Source organism: Lutzomyia longipalpis, chromosome 3, assembly GCF_024334085.1.
Source record: "Lutzomyia longipalpis isolate SR_M1_2022 chromosome 3, ASM2433408v1".
In the NCBI taxonomy this organism is placed as follows: domain Eukaryota; kingdom Metazoa; phylum Arthropoda; class Insecta; order Diptera; family Psychodidae; genus Lutzomyia; species Lutzomyia longipalpis.
The window spans coordinates 1,655,706-1,679,540 of record NC_074709.1 but is presented as its reverse complement, the minus strand read 5'-3'; the positions used below and the strand labels follow the sequence as shown (position 1 = coordinate 1,679,540).

Here is a 23,835-nt window from a genome sequence, read left to right as displayed (position 1 = left end):
TTCTTTTGACCTCTAGAGATAACCCTGAACTGCCACAGCTTTTAGCGCTTTTAGACACACCCAAATATACCTTCCCCAGTGGGTACATCAAAATGTTGTTTTATTACAATGAATGAGGGAAAGTTCGAGAAAAATGAGCCACAGAAAAACCTGAATGTCCAGAATGGAATTCCTTTAAAATTTGTAACGTTTTTTTTTTCTTCCAAGACAAATGTCATTTAGATATCAAAATAGAATGAATCTTGTTTTATTTAACAAGGAAACACGTTTAAATGACATTGTGAGCAATTTTAGTGTGAACTACCTTCTAATAAGGGACATCGTGTGTCCAAAAGCACGTAAGCCATCACCCCGAGGGCATAAGAAGAACAAATAACATTCTAACATGCCAAAAGTACTTTCACTGCAAAAGGATTTTCTTTCGAGAGGTAGATTACCGGTGAAATTTTTCTCATGTACTCACAACACAATGAAATCTTATCTAGAGCCCATAATAATGCCGCATTTTCACGGGGAAAAATCAACAAGTTTATCTTGCTTTTATGAGTAACACACTCTAATACTAAACCCGATTTATACTTGTGATAATTGGTGGAATTTATAGAATTTATCTATTGGTTCTTGTCGTGTTGCTGACGCTATCTTGCCCAAATAAACTCGGTGCTGTGAAAATTCCCTGCTATCGCTATATAGATTGGATTTCCTGCATACATATATAAATTTTCCGTGTGAATTGCTGCCAAATTAGGAAAATATCGACAAAATATTAATCAGATTGAGCCAATGTTGTGTACCTCTACTCAACTGACAAAAGACTCCCCCTGAGCTTTTCTTTCACTTTGCAATGACGCCAATTGTAGCCATGATGCCAAAAGCAACATCGGCCCCAGAAGGTCACAAAAATTTACCTTTTCCCTGCGCAATTTATAAAAATTTAAATGATTTTAAACGTTAAATTGCATTTTAATATTTTTCTTTTGCATCTCCTGAGGTGTCTCTATATCCTACTTGTGTGAGATGTCATGCGGAAAAATTCAAGTGAAACAGTATAACTGGTTGGCGCGAGATCGTGTGGACACAGCGTCTTCAACCAGAATCAATGGCAGAATTAATTCCACGCGAATCCACTTGATTTCAATTATTATGATTTCCTCATTGTTCACCAAGCGAGATCAAAATCAACATGCTAAATTGTGTTTTCAGGTGCGCAGATTAATACTGATGAACTCGTGTTTACCTTTTTGTGATTTATGTTACGAAATATTCCAGCAATTTTGTGAAATTTTCAAGCTCTACAGAGATTTCTCTAGAGAGTTCTTGAGCTTTTATTTTGTAAATTACAAAAAAAAAGTTGCTCGTGTGCTATGTTTTCTAGATATTAGGCAAGAGGGCTACAGCAAAAACTTTAAGTTTTATACTAATTAAATTTCTACAAATTTTTTTTCTCATGTATTTGTGTTTTATTTGTTTGTTCAGTGTGTTTTTGTCAGTGAAAAGCATTTAATAATTAATCTTTTATTATACTACAAACAGTTAAATTTTTAAAAGGAAATCTTCTGTAGGTTGTTCTAAAAAAGATTAGGCTTTATGGCGGCTAAATTTGAATACTTTTCATATATGTAATTTATAAAATTTTAAAGAAAATTTGTGAAGAATTTTTAAAAGATTTTAAGTTCAGACTTGAAATAGACTGTATGAGATGATTAAGGCCGTTCAAAGATGTTAAAGAAAATAAATAAAGAAAAATCTATAAAATAATTTCATTTGAGAATTTCATTAAAGACTTTCATCTTTTTGAAAAAAAAACCGCAAGATGTGTTGAAATAAATATTTAAAATTTTATAAATAAAACTAACAAAAATTAAAAGAGTTTAAATTCATGATAGGTATTTGTTTTAGGTTTATATAAATTTTTGTTTTTAAATTCTCGTCGGAAATTTTTAAAATCCAAAGAAGTTTGCGTAGTCTTTCTCGGAAAACTGCTGGGAAATAGACAAATTTTCCCGAATATTTAATGGTTATAAATGATTAAATAAGCAGGTTATACTTTCAATGAGAAAATTCGTGTATTTCCCAACGCTTTTCCGGGAAGTGATCACACTTTTCTTAAGTATTTTACAAAGTCCACAACTCAATTAATTATTATGTGTATAATCAATCAATTATGTGCTGACTCCATGCATCATGAATAAGACTCTCTATAACTGGATAAATTTGAAATTTTCCGAAATATTCAGATCATTGATCCCTCTTTTATTTTTTCATCATTAGATGAGAATATTCAATTTTCTTTCTTTTACAAATTTTCATGATTAAATATTTGAAAGGATTCTCACACAATTGGTATATACTCTTGTGTCTTGTCTTGTTGATTAAGAAAAAAAAGAGAAAGACTCCAAAAAAAAACGGGTGAAGTAAACGATGATTGAATCTCTTGTATGGTTTCACTACCATTACAATTAATTCTGCGCATCGGCGAGGAAAAATACTCGAGAGAAATGTTTGGGATACCCAAACTAAACAATAAAGAAAAAAAAACCTTCTATATCAAAATGCGTCACCACTATTTTCGCATTTTTCAAGCTAAAAATATATCTTGTCATCTTGGATGAGTCTTTGTTGTGTGCTCAAAAATCTGCTGATGATCTTTGCGCATGTGGGAGCTTTTTTTTATTCAAGCTAATATATGCGATCTAACATCGTCGCCGAAGATTCTTTCAACACATTGCGTTTAATGTGAATGAAGTCAGACATTTAGGGACCAACGCGCATTTTATCTCTTTTTTATGCGATGAATCTCTGTCTTTGACCAAAAAGTCAGAGACCTTCAATCGGAAATTTACACACACTTGGGGCCACGTGAAGTTTAGTTGGTTTTCCCCCGGAGAAGAAGGTGGCTTTTGGGACATTAATAAAATAAAAGAGCCAAAAGCATGATGAAATATCGGATGAAAATGCAAAATAGCTCAATTAAATTTTTAGTGATGTCGCATTTCTAATCATCTGCCGCTCTTATCAGTTCGCTTGCTCAGGGGGGAAGGGGGCATATTGATGGGAAAAACAACATCCAAGAGGGGGCTTGTTTTCTCCGTCACTATGGGGCTTTTCATACACGATAGGAAAAGCCAGAAAAATCCCTCATGGATCAGCTGTTTATGCCAATGATCCTGGTTTGTTGTTTTTTTATTCCTACCAGCCGGCGATCGCAACTATCTCTGCCCCGCAACATCAAACGTGACTCCCAATAAGCTCCTCATTAAGTACTTGAGATCGCCTGATAACCAACTGGGGGGTGCTTGTAATCAGTTTTGGAGCTGATTGTGCAAAATATCGTTGTTTTTCGCGCGTCTCAATCTCCTGTTTGGAGTGATTGGAAAAACAACTCCTGGCATAATTTTCCGCCAAAAAAAAATAATAATCTCCATCGTTCCATTTTTCAATTTTCCCCCCTCACACTGGAGAGCCACACACCATTCTCTTGCTCAACTTTTGCCCTTGAAGGTGACAAAAGTGACCCAAGACAGGCATGAATTACTTTCAAGCTCATTGTTCAATTGCACATAGTTTCTTCTTCAACACTTAATGTCTGCATTGAAATGAAAAATATCATTATGAAGGTTGATGTGTGTCACATTTTCGCGACATTTTTTGTGTGTGGCCAAAAACTATTGAGAGTTGTTTTTCTAGGTCTCCCCCTTTGAGGAGATCTTTGCAAAATTTGAGGTCATATTTTTGTGAGCTACTTTTAATTTGGAAAGCTCAGCTGGTGTAAGATAAGATTGTTTGTCAAGAACCAGAATGAAATTTATATGAATGAAATTCTGTAAATTGCTGATGAAATTGTTATGGTGATGTCTTCATGAAAACTTTGCATAGCAATAAATAAATATTTTTGTGAAAGAGCTTTGCTTTTTATGTACAAAGAATGATTGAGAGATTCTTGAGGAGGTTTTGAGAATGGGAAATATTTTTTTAAATCATTTTTTGCTTTGTGTTCTTTTAAGATTTAGTTCTTAGAAACAGGATTTATATTAGCTGAAAGCATGCTAAAAATTAAATTATTATAGGTGTAGAACATCCCCTCAGTAGAATTTATTTTGATTTTTAATAAATCCAAAAAAGAAATCAGAACAAAATTAATATTTTAACCACTTGTACGCCACGAGGGGTACGTGGCTGACTCTAGAACTCGCTTAAGACGTAATGTTCTAATCAGTGACGTAGCTTAGTCAGAATTCTATTTATGGAGGAGTTTTATAAAAATTTATTTATTTAAAAGAAAAACTTTAAAAATGATTAAAAGAAAAATTAGGTGACAATGTATATGAAAATTAGATTATTTACTGTTTAAACGGTTATTTCTTTCGAATAAACAACTTTTGACAAATTTTGACATCGATTGACGTTTATTTTTTAACATTGGATGTTTATTTTAACGATTGACATTTTTTTCGAATGTTTGACGTTCTTTTTCAACATTTTACGTTTGTACTGATTTTTGACATTTCTTTCCAAAGTTTGTCGTTTGAAATTCTATCATTTGACATTTCTTTTATTACCTAATTAATATTCTAGTTTTCTAACGTCGGAATTTTTTTTTCTAAATATTTTACTCTTTTTACTCTAATCTGTAAAACAAAAAATAAACTTTTTTTGAACTGCCAAACATCAGCTTTAATGAATCCATTTAATTTTAACTAAAGCTCTCAAAGCTTTTGTGTGTCTTATTAGACAAAAAAATCATTTAAAGGCTGTTTTTGATTTTTTTGTCTTTTAAAATTTTTCAAATTATTCCCAAAGACTCAATTGCCAATATCTATAACTAGCATAAATTCATCCCACGAGCAAATAATGCTTTATCTTTTAAAAAAATTTAAATTGAAATCATTGTTTCAATCAGCACGACTAAAGCGGAAGAGAATGATATTCTGTGCTTTGGGTCTATCACCCCTGTTCCATATTCAATGTGATTTATCTACCTACACATTTAGTATGAGTTGCAGTTTATCTTGTAGAGTCGAGAGAGTACTTCCCATCGTGGAATTAAATGAGCTTAAAACAAACGGTTGTGATCTCACTACCATCAACCTTGATTTTTCTTCTATGCGCATCATTTTAACTCTTTTTTTTTTGGGAAAATCCCAACACTTTGAAAAAATGCGCTGCTGCCGAATTCATTCCTCTCAATTAAGTTTGCAGATAAGAGGAGAATTTTATCGAAAATGCCCTGCTATTTGAATTAAAAGTATATTATGCGCGATTGAGTGAGAGTGAGGAAATCCCACCTGAGCTACTTAAGAGGTACATAATATTAAGTCCGATAATCATACCGCTATATGAACTTCCTATCATTTGACGAGATCATCATTATGCAATTTTTTTCTCTTTTAATACTAAACGATCGTCGATTTAACAATAGGAGAGAAGAAAAGCTCCGTCACTTGTTGCACTAAGTGTTTCTTATTGCTTAATAACAGCAATTTTCACTTAGCTTCGTATACATATTGTATGAAAACGCGCGCTGCAACCGCAAGCGAAAATAGAGCTTCTTGGGAAATTTGAAGCAATTTTCCGCTATGTAGCGCCTACGGAGCACGCGCACGGATTGCAAAGAGACGGGGAGATAGATTTGTTGGAATAATATCAATGAATTGTAGATGAAAATTATTAATTCAAGGTGGGTGCATGGAAATAAAAGTCGATCTTCTTGGAGCTGCGATCGGGGGACTGATCGACATTCTGTGAGGGTCTTTCGTGTTGTGATCTTCCCGTCGCCGCCAGGAAACTTTCAAAATGCCTTTGGCTTTTTTTTTCTTAAAAATTTAAATCATTTTTGATACATAAACATGATCATAATTTTTGGATCTCTTCAAAAAAAATTTTTTTTCAAAGACAAGCTAGGTAAGCATGTGACATAACTTAATTTGACATGAGTTTGGTAGCGTTTTGTCCTTTGGAAAAACTTCGTATTCAATTCGGATGTCAAAATTGACAAGTAGAAAGGCGCGAACGCGCGCATTTGAAAAAAAATCACAGACATTTCTGCAATGTTTTTTGCATAATGCGGCGCACAATCTCAATTTTCGAGGTGACTCGAAATTTCTCCCTAATCTGTTTGTGAAATTTTTCAACACAACACACCAAAAACCCACTCCAAGAAAGCTATTTGCCAATGAATTCCATTTGATGCCAACCATGTTACACATCCACACACATTTTGCAATGCATTTCGTGTATGAAATCAAAAATGATTTTCCACCAAATCGACCCTCCTCGTTGATTTTTCCAGAAGTTCATAAATGGAGGTGTGTGCGTGTGAGAGAGAGATTGGCAAATTTTCCAATGTGTGGGCATTTTTGCTGCGCAGTTCGCGATGATCAGCATTTGCATGCGATGATAATGATGATGAAGTGACCTTCCCTGGGTGCTATGCTCAAGTCGCAAAAATGAAGAGTCCCATTTGAAGTGAAAGAGAGAGCCAAAATTAATGTTGTATGACGTGCAAGCTATTTGGCACAAAAGCTACACTTTCAATTGAGGTCAAATTGAGTTTCTTCACACAAGCACCACACGTGGTGGGAAGGTATCCGTCCTTCTCCGCGCATACACTGCATAGGTGCACTCGCAGTGCACCGAAGAGACTGAAGAAATGCTGCATTTTGATGGCATCGCGGAAAGGAATTTTTTTTGTGTTAATTCAAATGAGCCACGGCAGCAAAACTAAACGGTCTGCAGGTGTGATGATGAGATTTTGCAAAAAAAAAGAACATCCAAATACGATGTGTTGCCGGAAATTTTTGTCAATCTCACCTTTTTCGATGAATTACCCGCCAATTTGGTGATTTTCACAAATTTATCCTTCAAATTTGTGTTTCCTCTCTATCCACCTTGAATTTTAAAATTTTTATATTCTACCATAACCCACGAAACCATCCACACACCCGAACGGTATTCTTGTCTGGCTTCCTTTCACTTTCCGAAAGGTACATTTACCCAACATTCTCTCCCCCGTGAGAATGATTTTTTTCTCTCTCTAAAATCAAGACCAACCACCAAATTCGGATGTTTACAGAGTCCTCAAGTTCAAAGGTCAAACACCTTCTCATGTTTTTTTTTTTCAAGACATAATTCATAAAATCCTCTCAAAGACACCTTATTGTGAGCTTTTGAAAGCTTCTATATGGCTTCTATGTAACATGTGCGCAGGTGACTCCTCTCAATGCCAAGAAACTTTAGGATTTTGCTTCCTCAAAAGCATCTCGTGCTGTTTTTTTTTTGCGTAACATCGCCAGACAGTCATTAGAATAAATCGTTGCCGATTAAGCGATTGAGCGCGATTTTCTCTCATTTCCTCTGGGATTTAGTTAATTTGCCTTTAATAGCTATATATAGCTAATAGGTGAATTATGGAAAATTGTTTTTGATGATTTTTCTAGATTTAAATTCCTCCTCAATTTTTTTTTTAATATGTGACTTCCTCTATGTGGGTGTCACTGAACAGCGTTTCATGACCAGGACGACGGATGAAGTATTATTATTTTCAGGCTTTTACGTTCATTCGCTGATCCGAACGTGAAATGAAAAATTTCCTTAAAAAATAAAATGAATTAAAATAATTTTTCTTTCCAGATGGAAATGCCTTCAATTTATGAAAAAAAAAGAAATCGTTTCTATTGTAAAAAAAATGTCTTCTAAACGTGATACAAAGATCGAATGTTTCAATGTTTTCATGTTTCATCTGTTTCATGCAAGTGCGAAAGGGTTATAGGGAAATACATTAGTAAGAGTGAGAGAAAATAAGAAAAATGTCAGGAAAAACTATCAGGATCAAGTTTTTTTACATGAGTTCCCTGAATAGCACCATTAGTCAATTAATGACTTTTCTCAAATTAAATGTTTTCTTCAGTTGCTTCACATAAATTTAATAAATTAAAAACTCGACAAATAAAATATATTTCACGTTTGTGTCAGCATGTATTTCACTCAGACGCGATTGGGTTAAAACAAAGATGTAAAATATAATTTAGATAAAAATTCTTAGTAGCAAAAATTCAAGACAGTTTATCAGGTTTATTAAATCGTTAAAGATCACGTTAGATAAAAAAAAACATTTTAATGCAAAAAATCGCATTTAGTTGAATTCTTTGCGGTGTTTCTTTGGCATTTCATTTTGAGTGAATATCAAATGAAGAAGATAATAAAATTCCAACAAACGATGAAGTTCTTGCTCCAAAACCACTTAAACACCTGAAGAAGAAAAAAATCCCACAATTCCATCAAGATGTTCAGACGAGAAAAAAAGTGCCCCAAATGTGAAATAAAAAAAAGACAAAAAATTACAAGTATTTTAACAAATTTTATTTTTCAATTTATTATTTACAAATATTTTTTTTTTCATTTTTTATTCATCAAATAATTAATTTATCATCTCACTATTCATCATTACCCGCTTAATTTTATACAAAATGTATAAGATATTAACATTTAAAAATTAAAAAGAGGTTCTTCGAAGAAAGGTAAGAAATGCAAACATTTTACAGAAACATAAAAGTAGTTTTCACTCTCTTCCATTCACTTTAATATCTTTTCCAATATTCATTTTTCATTTTGAATTCCTCTCTATAAACCTCTCGAAAAAAAACGCTCTCATTTCCATTATTTTTTATAAATTTTATTTGGCTAGGCTAGACACTATTCTTGGCGTATGCAGCTCTATCTGCCAACAATTTCCTTCATTGTAAAAAAAATTGCACTTTTTTTTAGAATTTAATCAAATAAATGACTAAATTACACACAATTTCCGCTTTTCTTCCATAATTTTCCTTTTTTTTTTAGGAATAAACTCAACACAATGAGATTTCTTAGGGTACGGAATGAATATTTTTTAAAGCACCAACAATAAGCAATGACGTGACGTACATTTGACACATGTTCCTGTGTGACAGTTATAGAGCATATGTCAAAATATTTCAAATGTCACGTAAGTGCTGTCATTGGAATTTTAATTTCACTTTCTTTTTTTTTCTCTCAAGTTTCCACTAAAGCAACAAGCAAATAAAATATTATTGCCAAAGTAAAAATGTACCATCTTAAATAACATCTTGCTTATTTTAATAAAACAAAATAAACTTGACATTAAATTTTAACTTGCTTCTTGGTCATCTCAAATTGCCTTCACTAATTAAAATAATCATTACCAATTGAGAAAAATCTTCAAATTACCTTCTCAATTAAATTTTTATACCACTTATTTTAAATTCCACTGTATTATAAATCATTAAATAAAAACACCTAAAACACATTAATTTTCAAGGCAACTTTTTCCAATTTTTCTTCAATATTAAGATTTTTTTCTTTCTCACTTTTTTATCTCATTTAATTTTTAAAGCCAATATATGCATTCTCATATTACATATTGAACTTTTCTCAGTCACACCAAACATTCACACGCAACTACATTTTTTTCTTCTTCTTCTTCATTACTTGCTATCTATAAATTTCTATCGCTTTTTGGAGGAAGATTGGCCAAGAAATTTTTTTTTCTGTGTTAAATATGTGGGTTGCGAAAATGAGACGAGAAGATATTTTGTGTTTTACAAAACTGAGCATTTTTCCCTGCATTCACTTTTTTTTTATACAACATCAAAATAAATATCAATTCGATCGGATTTTTCTTGCAATTAGATTTTCACATGCAAAAAAAAACTTTTCTCACATAAAACACTTTCACGCTCTCTTTCACTCTCTCAGCCACATTTCTCCCATATTATATGTATATAGGTAATATATTGAACATAAATGAGCAATATATTTAATATCTTCTGCTAAAAAAAAAGAAATAACAAAATATTTCTGTGACTTGGCCAATTCGAACATTTTTTTTTCATTAAATACACCAATCATGTGTTTTTTTTTGTTTACAGTCAATGGTCGAGAAATTATGAATGGTTGGTCTTGGGTCAGAAAGATGAGAACTAAAAGAATTTAAATTGGACGTAAAAGAAATTTTTTTCTTCTACAAAATTTAGTCTGAATTCTGGAATAAAGATTTCAAGATTTTTTATTTCTTGATTGCATATTTTTGTTGTATTTTGAATGGAATTTCAAGAAATAAAAAAAGTATAAAGAATGATTTCAGAATTTTCGGGATAATTTTTAAAGAATTCTTGGAATTTTGTGTTTGATTCAGTTAAAAATATTTTCTTTTCTTTCCTCACTATTCCTCAGTCATAAGATTTTTGGTATTCTATGAAAAATTCTAAAAGATTTTGACAGTTTATTTCTTTCTTCAATCGTGCTTTTAAAGTAAAATTTATTTTTCAGGGTTATTCAATGAGCTTTCTGATTGTTTCTGAAACAATTAATCTTCTATTTTCTATATGGAACAGCAATAAAAATGATCAAAAAACATAAACTGTCAAAATCTTGTAATTTTTAAGTTGTAAGAAAAGAATAAAATAGAAATCTTTTAAAGATTTTTGACAGAATCGACAGCTTTAACAAGAAAATTCATTAAAAATTTATCAAAATGAATTTTTCAGGATGATTTTTAAGGAATTTATTAAATTTTCAAAAGGAAATAATTGAAAAAATGTAAATTTTTTTTTATTTGAATTTTCTCCAAAGAAGGTCTGAATTCTGAAGTCTAGCAATAATTTTTTCTAATTGAAACTCCCTTAAAAATGATTTCAATAAATATTTCAAAGTTCCTAAAATCTTGATTTCAGAATTCAGCCTAAATTTCTCTAAAAGTAAAATTCAAATATATTTCCAAGAATTTTATTTTAATTTCTCTTTCCATCAAGCATTTACATACTCTAGAAAATTTGCATGCAAAATTCTTCTCATTCAGCATAAATTCTCTCTCTTTGTGTCCTACAATCCCGACCATTGACTATGAGGAAAAGAAAAGTATGAGACTGAATTGCATAATAAATTTATTAATAATTTGAACGAAAAAAAAATCAAGAGGTAATTAACAGTGTGAAAAAGTATCCAAAGAAGTCTTCTCGAGGAAGACTCACTGAGAAAGTGCCTTAACTTTGCTTTCTCCTCATTTTTTCTTTCTTTTTTTGGGGGGGGGCGCTATTGGTTTTATCAATTTATTTTGCTTTTTTTTTGCTCTACAAAAATATAAGACATGCGAGTTTCATTCACAGTGACGATTTTTTTAAAGACTATAAATTTGGGTGGTGGGCTTGGGGTTGGTGTACACAACAATCTTTTTTTTATTCTCTCCCGTCCCTCATTGGCTGCCTTCACTGTTCCACGCTTTTTTTTTGCTTTTTTTTGTAAAAGAAAAATTCTTTTTTTTTTTGCATAATAAATTATACTGGACCCACATCACTTTGATACCGTGCTGTGAGATAATTTGCCGCTTCTGTCATTTGCTCAAGACTGCGGTAGAGCCCAAGGAGGTGTGTCCGGAATTGTTTTGCCAATTCTTGACTCTTATCGAGATCACGCCGACTTTCCGACTCAATCCCCGAATCATTTTCATTGGAGATCTCACTCTCGGAATCACTGAGGGTGCTCACGGAATTTGAGGAGGACATGGAGATGGTACTGGGTCGCCTTACGTGACCCTTTACCTTTTCCGTTTCCTCCTTGGCAACATCACCACCTTTGCTCGCATCATCTTTGACAAGATTTGTACTCAACTCGCCTGTACTCTTCTCCTGTTTCCCCGTTTCCTCAGTGGTGTCATTTCGTGCCCACAGCAGGTCATTCTTCACTAAATTCAGCATATTGTACAACTTGAGGAGGTCCGCTGAATTCAGGTACTCCCGCACCGTGTCGCGCTTCTTGCTTTTTATGTGGCCATGGTGGAAGGCTTTTGGCGAAACTGGAACTGTATCAGTGGCATCTCCCACCTGAAATGCACACAAACAGAAAAAAATACCAAAAACCGTCAATCATCAACCTTCTTGTCAAGAAACTCAACCAACAACATAGCTTTTAAAGCAATTTATTGGTAGAAGGGAAACCACATATTGCCCAATCTGTTTTTTTTTTTTATTTTACAACAGACCGCTATTAGTTTTCAATCAATTTTCACGAAAAGAGGAAATTACAAACGTCTGTGCAATTATATTAAAACTAATCGTTAATTTAAAAATAGAATAAGCTATTATTTATTTCTTTTCCAAGAGAACGTAACGGAAGGGAAATTGAATTAATTGCTTCAAACGATTGTTTTTATTTGTTATTTAAATTAAATATTTTATTAATTGATTAATCTGTTAACAATTTTGTAACGTTCTCTTGTTAGCTCTACTTTTTATTAATTCAAAATATAAGGCTAGAACGTTACCTTCATAGACAGAAAAACGTTAAAAAGTAGCAAAAGAAATTCTTAAAAATGGGCCTAATTCAGCGACCAAGAAACCCTTGAAATCTTTAAATTTTGTACTGAAATTTCAAGATTTCAAGCGAATTTCAAGGGTTTCTCGGTCGCTGAATAAAGCCCAATATCAATATTTTAAACACAAAAATAAGTCGAAAAATTAATGTATTTTTAATCATAAAATCTTCAGCAATTTTTCACAAAGTTTATTAGTTCCTTTATCACAACAATCCCGCACAATAATAGACGATAAATTAATAATCCGAACCCTCGTCTAGACAAAGAGTATTATTCAAAGTGTTCCACTTTGATTAGATTGCAAGACTTAAATGCTATCTTTGAATTTAAAAATTGACTGTTTCTAAACAAAAATCATTAATTTTTTTGAGACTTCAAGTTGCCCCTTGATTACTCCACATTCACTTATCTGTTGTCTTTAGCGTGCAAGAGATATCGAAAATAAAATAATCCAAGGGCATTTTACATGGAAAGTTGGTCTTGACCACAATTTACCTACAAGTCTTGTTTGTTTCCCAGTCTACGGAATGCCTGACAAAGTCTATGCTTCGAAATAATTTACATTTTTCAGTAAAATGATACATTAATTTTCTAGCAAAACTCTCAAAAAATCCTCCAAAAAAATCATTAAAAAAGAATTATTTATCAAATTTTTCTTTATCTTTTTAAAATCTTTTTAAATCATCAAATTAGTATCTCATTGATAAGAAGAGCGTTACATAATTTTTAAGAAAAAAGCAGAAATAACTTTATCAAATCATTCAAGAAATTAATACCACAATTATATAGGGTGGTCAAGATAAGATGGACCGTTCTTATGGGCTAAACCTATAAAAGCGGTCCATGTTATCTTGACCATCCTATATATAAAGAAAGACAGTCAATTGTTATATAATTATTTTTCCAACTTGTCTCAATCTCTTTCCATCGACCAATGACCATTATTTCCACACAAAAATCATTGAACTTTTGGAGGCTAATAAAGAATTATAACGACTCAATAAAAGAATTTATTTCTTTTTGAGGAAATTAAACGCAAAGAATATTTTATTCTGGTTAATTTTTTTTTATGAAGATCATTCCCAAAAGTTTATGGTTAAATTCATGGACTTTACAGGTAGGTACAGTACACAGAGATATGTACTTAGGTAAAATTGTCTCTTACAAACTCCTAACGGAACGAAGAAAAAACGTTAAAATTCTATCTTTTGAAAGTATTCGCATATTTTACGGATGTAAATTATTTTATTAAATATTTTCCACGGTATTTAAAAATTCATAAACCTTTGTTCTTCTTCTAAAAATTCACAAACTGTCATTTTTTTTCCTCTTTTCTGATAGAGAAATTTAATAAAAGAAATTTTATCAAGAAACTAATCGTAATATTTTTCCTCATTAAATTTTAATTTCTCTATCTTAAGGTACTTGGTTAATGGATTCTTTTAAAGACACAAAAGGAGAAATTCAATACAGGCAATCGATGAGTAATATTAACACGCCGAGTTATGTAGGGTATCACTCAATAAAAGCATGCACAGTACAAAGGAAATAAATAAAAAAGAAAGTCTCTCACCTGACGATCCATAAGGCGGGAAGGAACGAGGATTGTTTCATCCATGGCATTTACTGTCTTTACAAATTTCTCCATCACATTGATTATACTCTGATTGGAGAATTCCTGATCATCGTGACGAGCAATCCGTCTTAGACAGTTTCTGCAAAAAGAAAGAAGAAAAAAACATTTGAAAATGTGCAAAAAATTTCGACACATTGACCTGTAAAAGAATTCCGCAAAATGCCCTCCAAATGTCCATCCAGCTGTCCATTGAAAATAAATGAAAGAGTTTTATGAATGAATTTGGGAGGGGAGAGCATATTTTTCGCATTACTCAAATGCTTGAGGCAACAAAAAAAGGTTTGAGATATTTTATTTTGGAGGCAACATAGAGGGATTTCCGATACATTCACATTGCAAAAATACAAAATTATAATTTTCTATTACAAATTTTTTTCCAGGCTGGCATTTTCGTAAGATTATTTTATACGAGGTAAATTGTCGCTTCGCTCCAATTTACCTCGCCCCGCTTCGCGGGGATTTGTTGCGCTTCGCGCAAAATTTAAAAGAAAAAAAATTGTGATGGTTTGATTGAGGCCACTTATAAATCCCGGAGAAAAATTTCGAAAAGAGAAGAAATCAATTTCATACAATACTTTAGGCGCCAAATTCAAAAATTTGCAAAAACTACATGAAATCTCTATGGGGGCTACCTGAAGGGGGGCTTTGGGGGGAAAATGAATACGGCCATCTGAAACCGCCTGTTATAAGGAGCCTCTGTACCAAATTTCATCGCGATTGGTCAAACGGTGTGGATTTGTATAGAAAAGTCGGAACGACGATTACCAACAAACAGGCCTTTCTTTATTATATAGATAATAATTCTATGAGCTTTTTAAATGAATAATGCGTGGATTTGATATTAAAAAAAAGAAGCTTTTGAGAAGTTTTAAGAGATTTTAAATTTAATGCTCATCACTGTTATGTAACATACTAAATTTCTTGCAAAATATATAGCTATTCTAGTGATAAAAATCGATTATTTCAGGAAAAATCCAACACCTGCCAGATAAAATGCATTAGCCACGTAATCTTTTACCATTTGGAGTACTTGAGATCATTCCTTTGAATGAAAGTCAGTGAATTCCAGAGAATCATGCGAACCTCTTCGGTGTCTCTTGCGAAGCATTAGGCCAATTAGTACCGATTGATGATAACATTTTCAAGTATCATTCGAATTAGTCAGAACAGCCATAAGACACACTGTGGGTTCTGTATGATGTGTGAGTCAAAATCAGGCCACCGTGTGACGTTGGTTTTCATGCTACGGCGCAAGGCATGAAAAATATGACTCAAATTTTCATCGAAACATCGAAAGATTCGTACAATACACGTGCTGGTGAACTCAAAAAAAATTCCCCCCAAAACTCATCCAATGAATTAAATATGTTTAAATCAATAAATGATTACAAAGGTATTTGGCATTGAACTTTTAGTGGGTGTATTGTGTGGTGTCTCCTCTCAATTTCTCTTCATTTTTATGTGCCATGTCATTCATTAAATATTCAAAAAGGGAACTCTGCACCATGTTCGTATATAACTGGGTTCTCTTATTTCCATTTGTCTTTCTGCAATACTCCAAAGTCTTTCGATAATTCGCTTTGGTGCAAATGAAGCAATTTTCTCATCATTTGAATAATACAAATTAGTGCATACGAAACAATTGTATAATAATAAATTACCTGACTTTTTTTTCTTCTTCCTAATTTACAAACAAATTTATTCCCTCCCATCTACAACCAACAGGTTCGTATTAACAAATTAACACTTGACCAGGAAGTATGTGATATATTCCTCCCAAAATTTAGCACTTCATCTCGCGCAATATCTTGACATTTTATTCATTTTTAACTTATTTTTGCGCGTACAATAAGAAAAAATTGTTCCTTTACTCCCATTGAGATCGATAAATTATTCACCTTTGACGCACGATCTGGTAATAATTGCATTACGTATGTATATTGTGGAAAAAATACACCACGGAGTATAAACGCATTAAGAATCAGCAGACGCAATGAAAAATCAGGTAAATGAATTTACAGCGACAACTTCTTGTTCCTCATACTCTTCTATGACACACTGTGAGAAATCTCAATAAACATCATTTTATGCAATTAAGATGCAATCGATATTACTGGTTTTTTTCTCACTCGAGCATTGCTCTGGAAAAATCCATTCATCAAAGCATTTGAAGGTGTTTGTTATTGCGAAATTTTCTGGATATTTCCAATGGAAAAATGTTTTCTTTGAAGTACTACCTACAAATTGAATTGTACTTGAAGGAATTGACAGGTAAGCCCCGCCTTTAGATAAAACATACATTAAAATAAAATTTAAAAATGAATTATAAAAGAAAAAGAAGACTTAGTGGGTTAGAGCCAAGAATTTTAGCTCTGATTGGTTGATAAATTCGGGCAAGACGTTTTCATTGGTTACTGATAATTCATGGTAGGGAGTCTAGGTGCAAGGTTGAGTTGAACAGAATATGTGAAATGCCTTAGTTTTTTGCTCCATTTTGTAAATTTTCTAAAACTGATATAGAACCGATTTGTTAAGCCGGGTTAAGTCTAATATGATAAAAATCGGAAAAAGAGAACTAGAGAACTAAAAAAAAACTAATATTAAGGATAATCTTTTAAATATCATTGAATATTTGAGCAGTTTTATTGTCAAAACCAGTAAAAGATCATTAAGGAATCACTGAGGTAAATTGAGAGTGTTTAGTTGATGCATTTCTTAGAAAAATTCATTTAAGCGATTTTCGGTTTTCCTATTTCAAAAGTAAAATTGTTTGTATTTGAATTTCTTTTTTAAAATATTTTTCAGATGAATTTTGAGAAGAAAAATCGCTCAGTGAATAAACTCCTTTAATGCTTAAAATTTTTATTTAATTTTTCAATATTCATGCAAAATATTTTTTTTCTTTTCTCTTTGCAAAATTTCTAATATTGTGATTATTATTTATTTCGCGACTTTTAAAAACACGATTAACAAAAAAAAGTTCTATTTTAAACGCTCCCATTGAGAACGGAAATCATTTAAACATTTCAACGCATTTTAAAGTTGTTTAACTAATACTCTACACACGCACTTTGCAATCGCGTCAGCAATCACCTAAGTACCTACGTAATGTTACCCGAATTTGGAACATTTCCTTTTATTTTTTTTTCTCTCTATAATGAAATTCTACTTTATTCCTTTTTTGGGGCCACAATAGGTTACAAATGCACTTTACATTTTAACCTTAAGTGTGTGGTAATACCGAGAAAGGTGAAGAAAACACTATGCAAAGTGGGATTATGGAAAAATTCTCGAATACATTACAATAAATCAATCAATTGACCTGGATGACAAGGTGCAGTGAAAATGTTTCCACTGTTATTCATAAATAAATAAAATAAAAAAAAACTAAATACTTTAAAAAAAAATCAAGCCTGAGGGTTCTACTTGACTGCATTGCGGGGCATGTCACTTGAATTCTTTCCTACCTTCCAGACATATGGTATGGGTACAAATTGTATTGGCATACGAATGCAGAAAGCAAGAGAAAGAAGAAATAATCATTTTTCCTTAAATGTCATGCACAAGACTTTAAACTTTCACTTCATGGGAGATTCCAGTAAAAACTTTGCAGTTATTTAGCATTAAGAGAGACTTTAAATTACTTCTCTTGATGCATTCCAAAAAAAATAAATAAAAGAAAAAGTTCCTTTTTACCAAGAAGTGGAGGAGAGCGAAACATAATAATGTGTCGATGGGTAAAAGAAGCAACAAGTTGATGAAGGATTGTCTTGCAGAGAAAATAAAGAGGCAGGTATAGGGTATCTTATGTCGCGTGAGATGACGTAGCAATTGCGCACACACGGCAAAAAAAAAAGAGAACCGAAAAATATATGCCAGAACACGGCAATTACAAAATTTACCGTCTTGGATTCTCAATAAACTTCCCGCATTGTTCGTGTTTTAAATACAAAAAAGCCCCCTCGGAGTCGTGACACAAGAAATAATGTGAATCAATGCAAATTTTTTCCACACCAAGTTACACCATATTGAATTGACTTGTCGCAATACATAATTAAACACCTTCTGTACGTCTTTTAATTGAAAGAAAACTATAAGGAGGGTTCTAATGAATTTAATTACAATAATTTTAATTAATTTTCCCCTTCTGCGAATTCCATTGAATTAAATATTAAATGTCTCCAAAAGGTATTTTGTAAAAATGGCAAATCTCATCGATTTGCAATTTTTTTTCTCTACTTCTCTGTATCATCTTGAGAGACCATTTTGGCATAGAGCACAAAGGCATCAATCAGTGATTTCTCCCATACAGCTAATATAGACAGAATATTTGACCTCGAATATTTATGTCTATTTAATTATACACTCATACGTACAATTTTTCAGTAAAGCTCCCCACACTCAATGTGCGTCAATTAATTCTTACACATTTCCCAATCAGCGGTGTAATGAGGGAGCACGGCAGAAAAGTTTTTTTTTTCCTTAATCTCAACAGAGATTTTTTTCATATATAATAAGAAAAACAAACAATTGAAAGAGAGTACATATACCTTACAAATAAATATAAATTTTGAAATTTGAAGCACTATCATGTGAGCTTTAAAATGGCTAAAATACATCGTCAAAAAAAAAAAAGGTGAATGAAGGCAAAAGAAAAACCAAGGTCAAGACAATTTTTGTGACTCCATTAATCACTCATTTTATTGCAAAATGTAACACTCATAAGAAGGTGAAGTACCCGTCCCCACGTACATGCGAAAAAGTGAAAGATTCAGCAAAAATTGAGTGAAAACTTTTCTTTCTCTACGTGCTTCTTTGGTGCTAAAATCTCGCAAACATGGCGCGTTATGCACCCCCCCCCTTTGTTTATTTTTCGCATTTTTTCCACTAGTACATACTTTTATGTACACTCAAAGAAAAAAAAACTGCACGCAGTGATGTAACAAAAATTTTCGGTGACAGCACAATGTGTCAAAAGATAGTGCGCGATGATGTAAATTTTTTCACTGGTTGGGAGGCTTGTCCACAATCTACATTTCGTTGGAAGAAGAAAAAAAAAATGTAATATATATCTCCAATGGCTTTCCACTTTGTCTTTTTGCATACACACAGACGCCGACGCTGTTTGTTGAAGATTATTCAACAATTGTTTACAATTTTGTATAATTTTTGGGTCAAATAGCGACCAAAACTTTGATTTTTTCAACTCTGTAAATTTTATTTTGAATGACAAAAAAAGTTATGAGCAGAGATTAGGTTTTAAACTGTGGGCTAGAGAGTCTTTGACCTTTGTTTTTAAATATTGTATGTACATAATATTAGTCATAGGACCTATATTTTTGTTTTGGAATATTGACAGGTGTTTGAGTAGATATGAAGTTTGGGCTTTCAAACGAATTTTATTGTAGGATAAGAGTCTGGAAACGAAAAGAAAAGGTTCTGAATTCTTATATTTTTGACACAAACATTTTGACATTAAATTAAATTTGACATTTGAAATTTTTAAACGTCAAATAACTCAAAGAATTACATTTATATTCCAAACTGTAGACTATAGTATAGTTTAGTTGAAAATACATGCAAAAAACTCTAACACACAGAAACTAATAAACTGAATTCACTCAGAGCCAAAGGATAAAGAGAAAACCTTTTGAAATGCTATTTTTTTTTCTTGTTCCAGATCACGCAATTTTCCCGATCATTTTATACGAGACTTTTCTCAGATTGACTCATAATCTCGCGTGATTTACTTGTGGAGACAAAGGCGAGAAATTCCGCGTGTGCAATTGCTGATTTTCAGGTTTTCTATTGATTAAAAATGATCACTAAATGCCACACACACCACATATGTACAAATACACCCAAAGAACAGCCTCCACATTACACCTGACACATACTCTGGAAATATTTATTAGCATTGCACAACTTATGTGAGCTTTTTTTTGTCTTTCCTATCTCACTCTCACGCATGATAAAAATTCCCTCGTGATCAATGGGTTTTGATGGAGAAGTGGTGAAGTATAAAAAAAAAGACGTTGAAAATAAAATACGATCAGCTGATTCGTATACACACATTTTGTTGTCTTTATCACCAAGGTGGTGTCTATTTTAGCGAACATTCTATTTATAAAAAGCATCGCGAGCAAATGGGAAATCTTCATCGGCGAACATTTTTATTGATATTGTTCTACCCATTGGCTATTTGGTGTATACAATGCGGAGGAATATTTATGGGGGAATATCCGAAATAAAAAATATTTATAAATCTTTAACAAAATTTCAGACACTTATAAAGCAAGTTCAGTAAGAAATACCCAACCCACATTACATCACACACTCGGATGACTTTTGTGGAATTTTCCCGGTGCTTCATATTGTCCGTATAGAATGAAGAGAGTGTTGAGAGATTTATTGGAAGTGTGGCCCTATTTTCACTTGCATTCCATTCCTAAGAATTGGGTTTTATCATTAGGAAATAGGAAGAAGCAACAGCTAAGAAATCAACACTAGTTTTTGTTATTTATAATAGTAGTTGGCTTGGCAAGCTATAGCCTTAATGTTTTAGTTTTAAAGGGTGTAGCTTTAATCTTTTCTTTAATTTTAAGATTAAATTTATTTTACAATAAATATTAAACCATTAATAAAGTAAGCAAACAAATATACCTAAAAGTTTTAAGTATCGATTAAAATCATAATGAGACTTATGACTTTAAGTTGTAGTTAGTTTATTTCCTAGTTCTGAAATATTGCGAAGTTCTAGTCATTATAGTTTATCTTTCGGTCTTTAGTGATTTAGTTTGAAATTTCATCTTAAAGCTATTAATTAACTTTTTAACGACTTTCAAATCTTTCAATCAGGTAAGCAAAGCAAAGAATAGTTCTAAGTAAGCTAAGTCTTATCTTAGGCCCCTGAAGCTACAGTTCGGTTTTAACATAAATTTTAGTCTTTTAGTATTTTAATTAAGTCAATTCAGTTTAAATCATTATACTAAATAAGTAAAATACACTTTTTTCAAGACTTAACTTCTTAAGTTTTCATTCTGGCAATTCATAAAAATTATGGTTTAAATCATTTTAACAAAAAAAAAATAATTAAACTTTTTAATCTTCAGGGAAAAATAAAAGTTTCTTATATAAATCTTATCAAAACTTAAACATTTAATCAGCAACAGAGTTTCGAACTTAATTTGTTACTAAGGAACATACAAACTTTGGAAATAATTCTAAGCACAGCACTTTACATTTTCACCAAATTGACATTAATTTAGTCATACTCCTCACGAACTATCGCACTAAAAGATACTTTTGAGCACAATTCCGCAATACTTCCAGCACAACAAGTTTCACTGAGAAGTTTTTTTCCAATACTCTGAATTATCAATTTTTGTGCATTTTATTGCAACTGAACTTGATCTCTTTTCGTAGATCGATTGCCTTTCCAATTTTATGCCTTTCGGCATTTAATTATTTATTTTTATGATTTTTTTGTGAATGAATTTATAAGGAGAAAAAAATATATGTGGGCATATACCCTTAATTTTAAGAGAAGGTGGTGTGACTCTTTAAGAGATCACCCCATATGTGCGCGAATGGTGCATGCGTCGTTAGGGGTAACACCACACACCCTTTTTCTCTGAGTGTACCACCGACAGCCGGAATTCGAGGGCGTTTTTCAATGCATTTTTCGTGTTGGGGGACACAAATGGATGGCAATGTAATGAGAGAAATTTACTACACTGATAAAAAAATTTACCGGCTATTCTCGAGGTTTGTGGTCAAATCTGTATATCCATTCATTTTGGGTTGCTACCGTTGTGCACGATGGGTGAAAAAAAAGGCTCGTCCCGCGCTGAAAACTCCGTCCAAAATATTTCTTCTATATACGAGCACAACACAGCTATCCAAACTGAATTGTATGTTTTCTTAATGTTATAAAAAACCGAAGAAATTCAACAATTCACTGATGCCAAAAAATCACTGAAAAATGTTTCTCGGTTTTTTTGGGCAATGTCTCTTTAGGAGCTACGAAGAGGTGTTTCTCTGCGGTGTGATTGCTCAATTGGGCGCACACGTAAGAGGGAGGGATGCTTTTTGGGTGGATAAAAGTGCTCTGCTGCTTTTTTTTACGTAATTTCCCCGCTTTAATTATTTCTTTTTTAGATCCGTGTCACATGAAGAATCAACTCACGATGGCTATGCACATCTTTCACAAGAAAAGAACACAAAAAGAGGCAATTTAGCTCTATATGTAGCTTCCTTGAATGAAAAACTCAAAAAAGTAACACTCAACACTGAACAAAACCAAACCACGCCACAAAGCCCAGTTGCGAGTCTAACCACAGAGTGTTCGGAGAAAACTGAATCGGCCACTCGTGTGCCAATCCCATTTATACCGCGCACTTCGGGTGCCGCTGGTGAAGCCGAAAAAAGTCAGGCCACAAATCACGCACGCTGATTGGATCCACGATACGCTGTCACTCCATCATGGCGGGAAATTCAAATCAAATCCAACGGTCACATCATAGCATAGCGACCATATTCATTGGCGATATACCCCACGCGTCCCATTTGGCCCCATCGTGGAGTCAAAAAACTTCGAGAAAAATAGAGAAACATTTATTCAAAACACCTGCCCTTGACCATGGCATGGTGTGACCACAGACAAATCCGATTGACGTCAAAAAAGGTGAAAAGTGGAGCTTAGAAGAAAAAATAATAGCCAACAATGGTGTTTGTTTTGACAATTTTTTTTGCCCAATTTATCCTTTCTGCAACAATATGCTTAATTTGCGTCACTCCAAGAGGTTCGCAATTGTATTGTCACAAGTGTACCCTATTGATGGTACACACAACAATGGCCAAAAACTGTGAATCAATAGACCACACGAAAAAAAATCGCTTCATCAGTTTAAATATGTGAAGACATTGCCATTAATAGATAAAATTCTCACGACAATAAAGAGCTATAAGCGAAAACCACAATGGATTTATTAAATTCAATTAAATTCAATAAACTAAAATTACATATTTGCAAAAAAGCTCACTCTGGGTTTGTCAGCGGCATGATCTTCAAGACGATCTTGAAGATCAAGATCGAACTTGAAGATAGTCTTGTAAATCTCGAGATAACACAATTTTGGGGAAAATTTACTAATTAGTTTGCCTTAAAAAATTTGAGCCTGACTAAGCCTAGCTCATAAAACTACAAATTGTGAAATTAAAAAACTATAAATCATGTATCCTAAATTCGCGTTTTGCCTCAAAAAGCCCTTCTAGGCCCTCTCTATGCAACTATTCTTTTTTGAGCTTCTTCTAAATTTCACCTGTATTTGTCAGAGAATTTTAGAACAGCGTATGTTTCTTAGTAGATATGTATTTCGAAAGATCTCCGTTTATAAAAATTAAAGATTCTTCATTTTATCCTTCATTGAAAATATTTTATCTTCTGTCCTAATCTTTCTTACAAATACCTTACTTGTTTTTACGTTTATTTTCTTCATGGTTTAGTAAACGTCGTAAACATTCTACACTGATTAGAACATTTGAAGGTGTTGTAATTTTTATTAATGTTGGTTGTAAAGCCTTGCATTCAAGTTCTAAAAATTGTTCCTATTTGTTCTTATTTTTGCTTTCAAAGCTTGCGCTTTGTATGAGATAAGATCGTCGTTTCTTCATTTATTTTCTCCCCATTCAAAGTCTTAATTAATTTATCTTAAGAACATTGTGAAGAATCATCAATTTTTGGACTTTGGTTCAAGAAAATTGTTGTTTTATTATTTTAATTTTAGTATTTTTATGAATTAATTGGAGTGATTAATTAGATATAGAAAAAGTT

At 32.5% G+C, this 23,835-nt stretch overlaps 2 protein-coding genes across 2 annotated transcripts in view; both read right to left on the bottom strand.

The window, feature by feature from the left end:
- LOC129794014 (protein N-terminal glutamine amidohydrolase) overlaps positions 1–23,835 on the bottom strand; it is a 69,747-nt gene that overhangs the window by 31,733 nt on the left and 14,179 nt on the right. The gene's annotated exons all lie outside the window — the stretch shown is intronic.
- LOC129794012 (mid1-interacting protein 1-like) lies at positions 8,337–22,368 on the bottom strand. Its single transcript, XM_055834585.1, has 3 exons — positions 21,754–22,368; positions 13,938–14,079; positions 8,337–11,873 (listed from the first exon to the last, which is right to left on the bottom strand). The coding sequence occupies exons 1-3, from the start codon at positions 21,795–21,797 to the stop codon at positions 11,328–11,330; spliced, it is 732 nt and encodes a 243-aa protein (XP_055690560.1). The 5' UTR covers positions 21,798–22,368; the 3' UTR covers positions 8,337–11,327.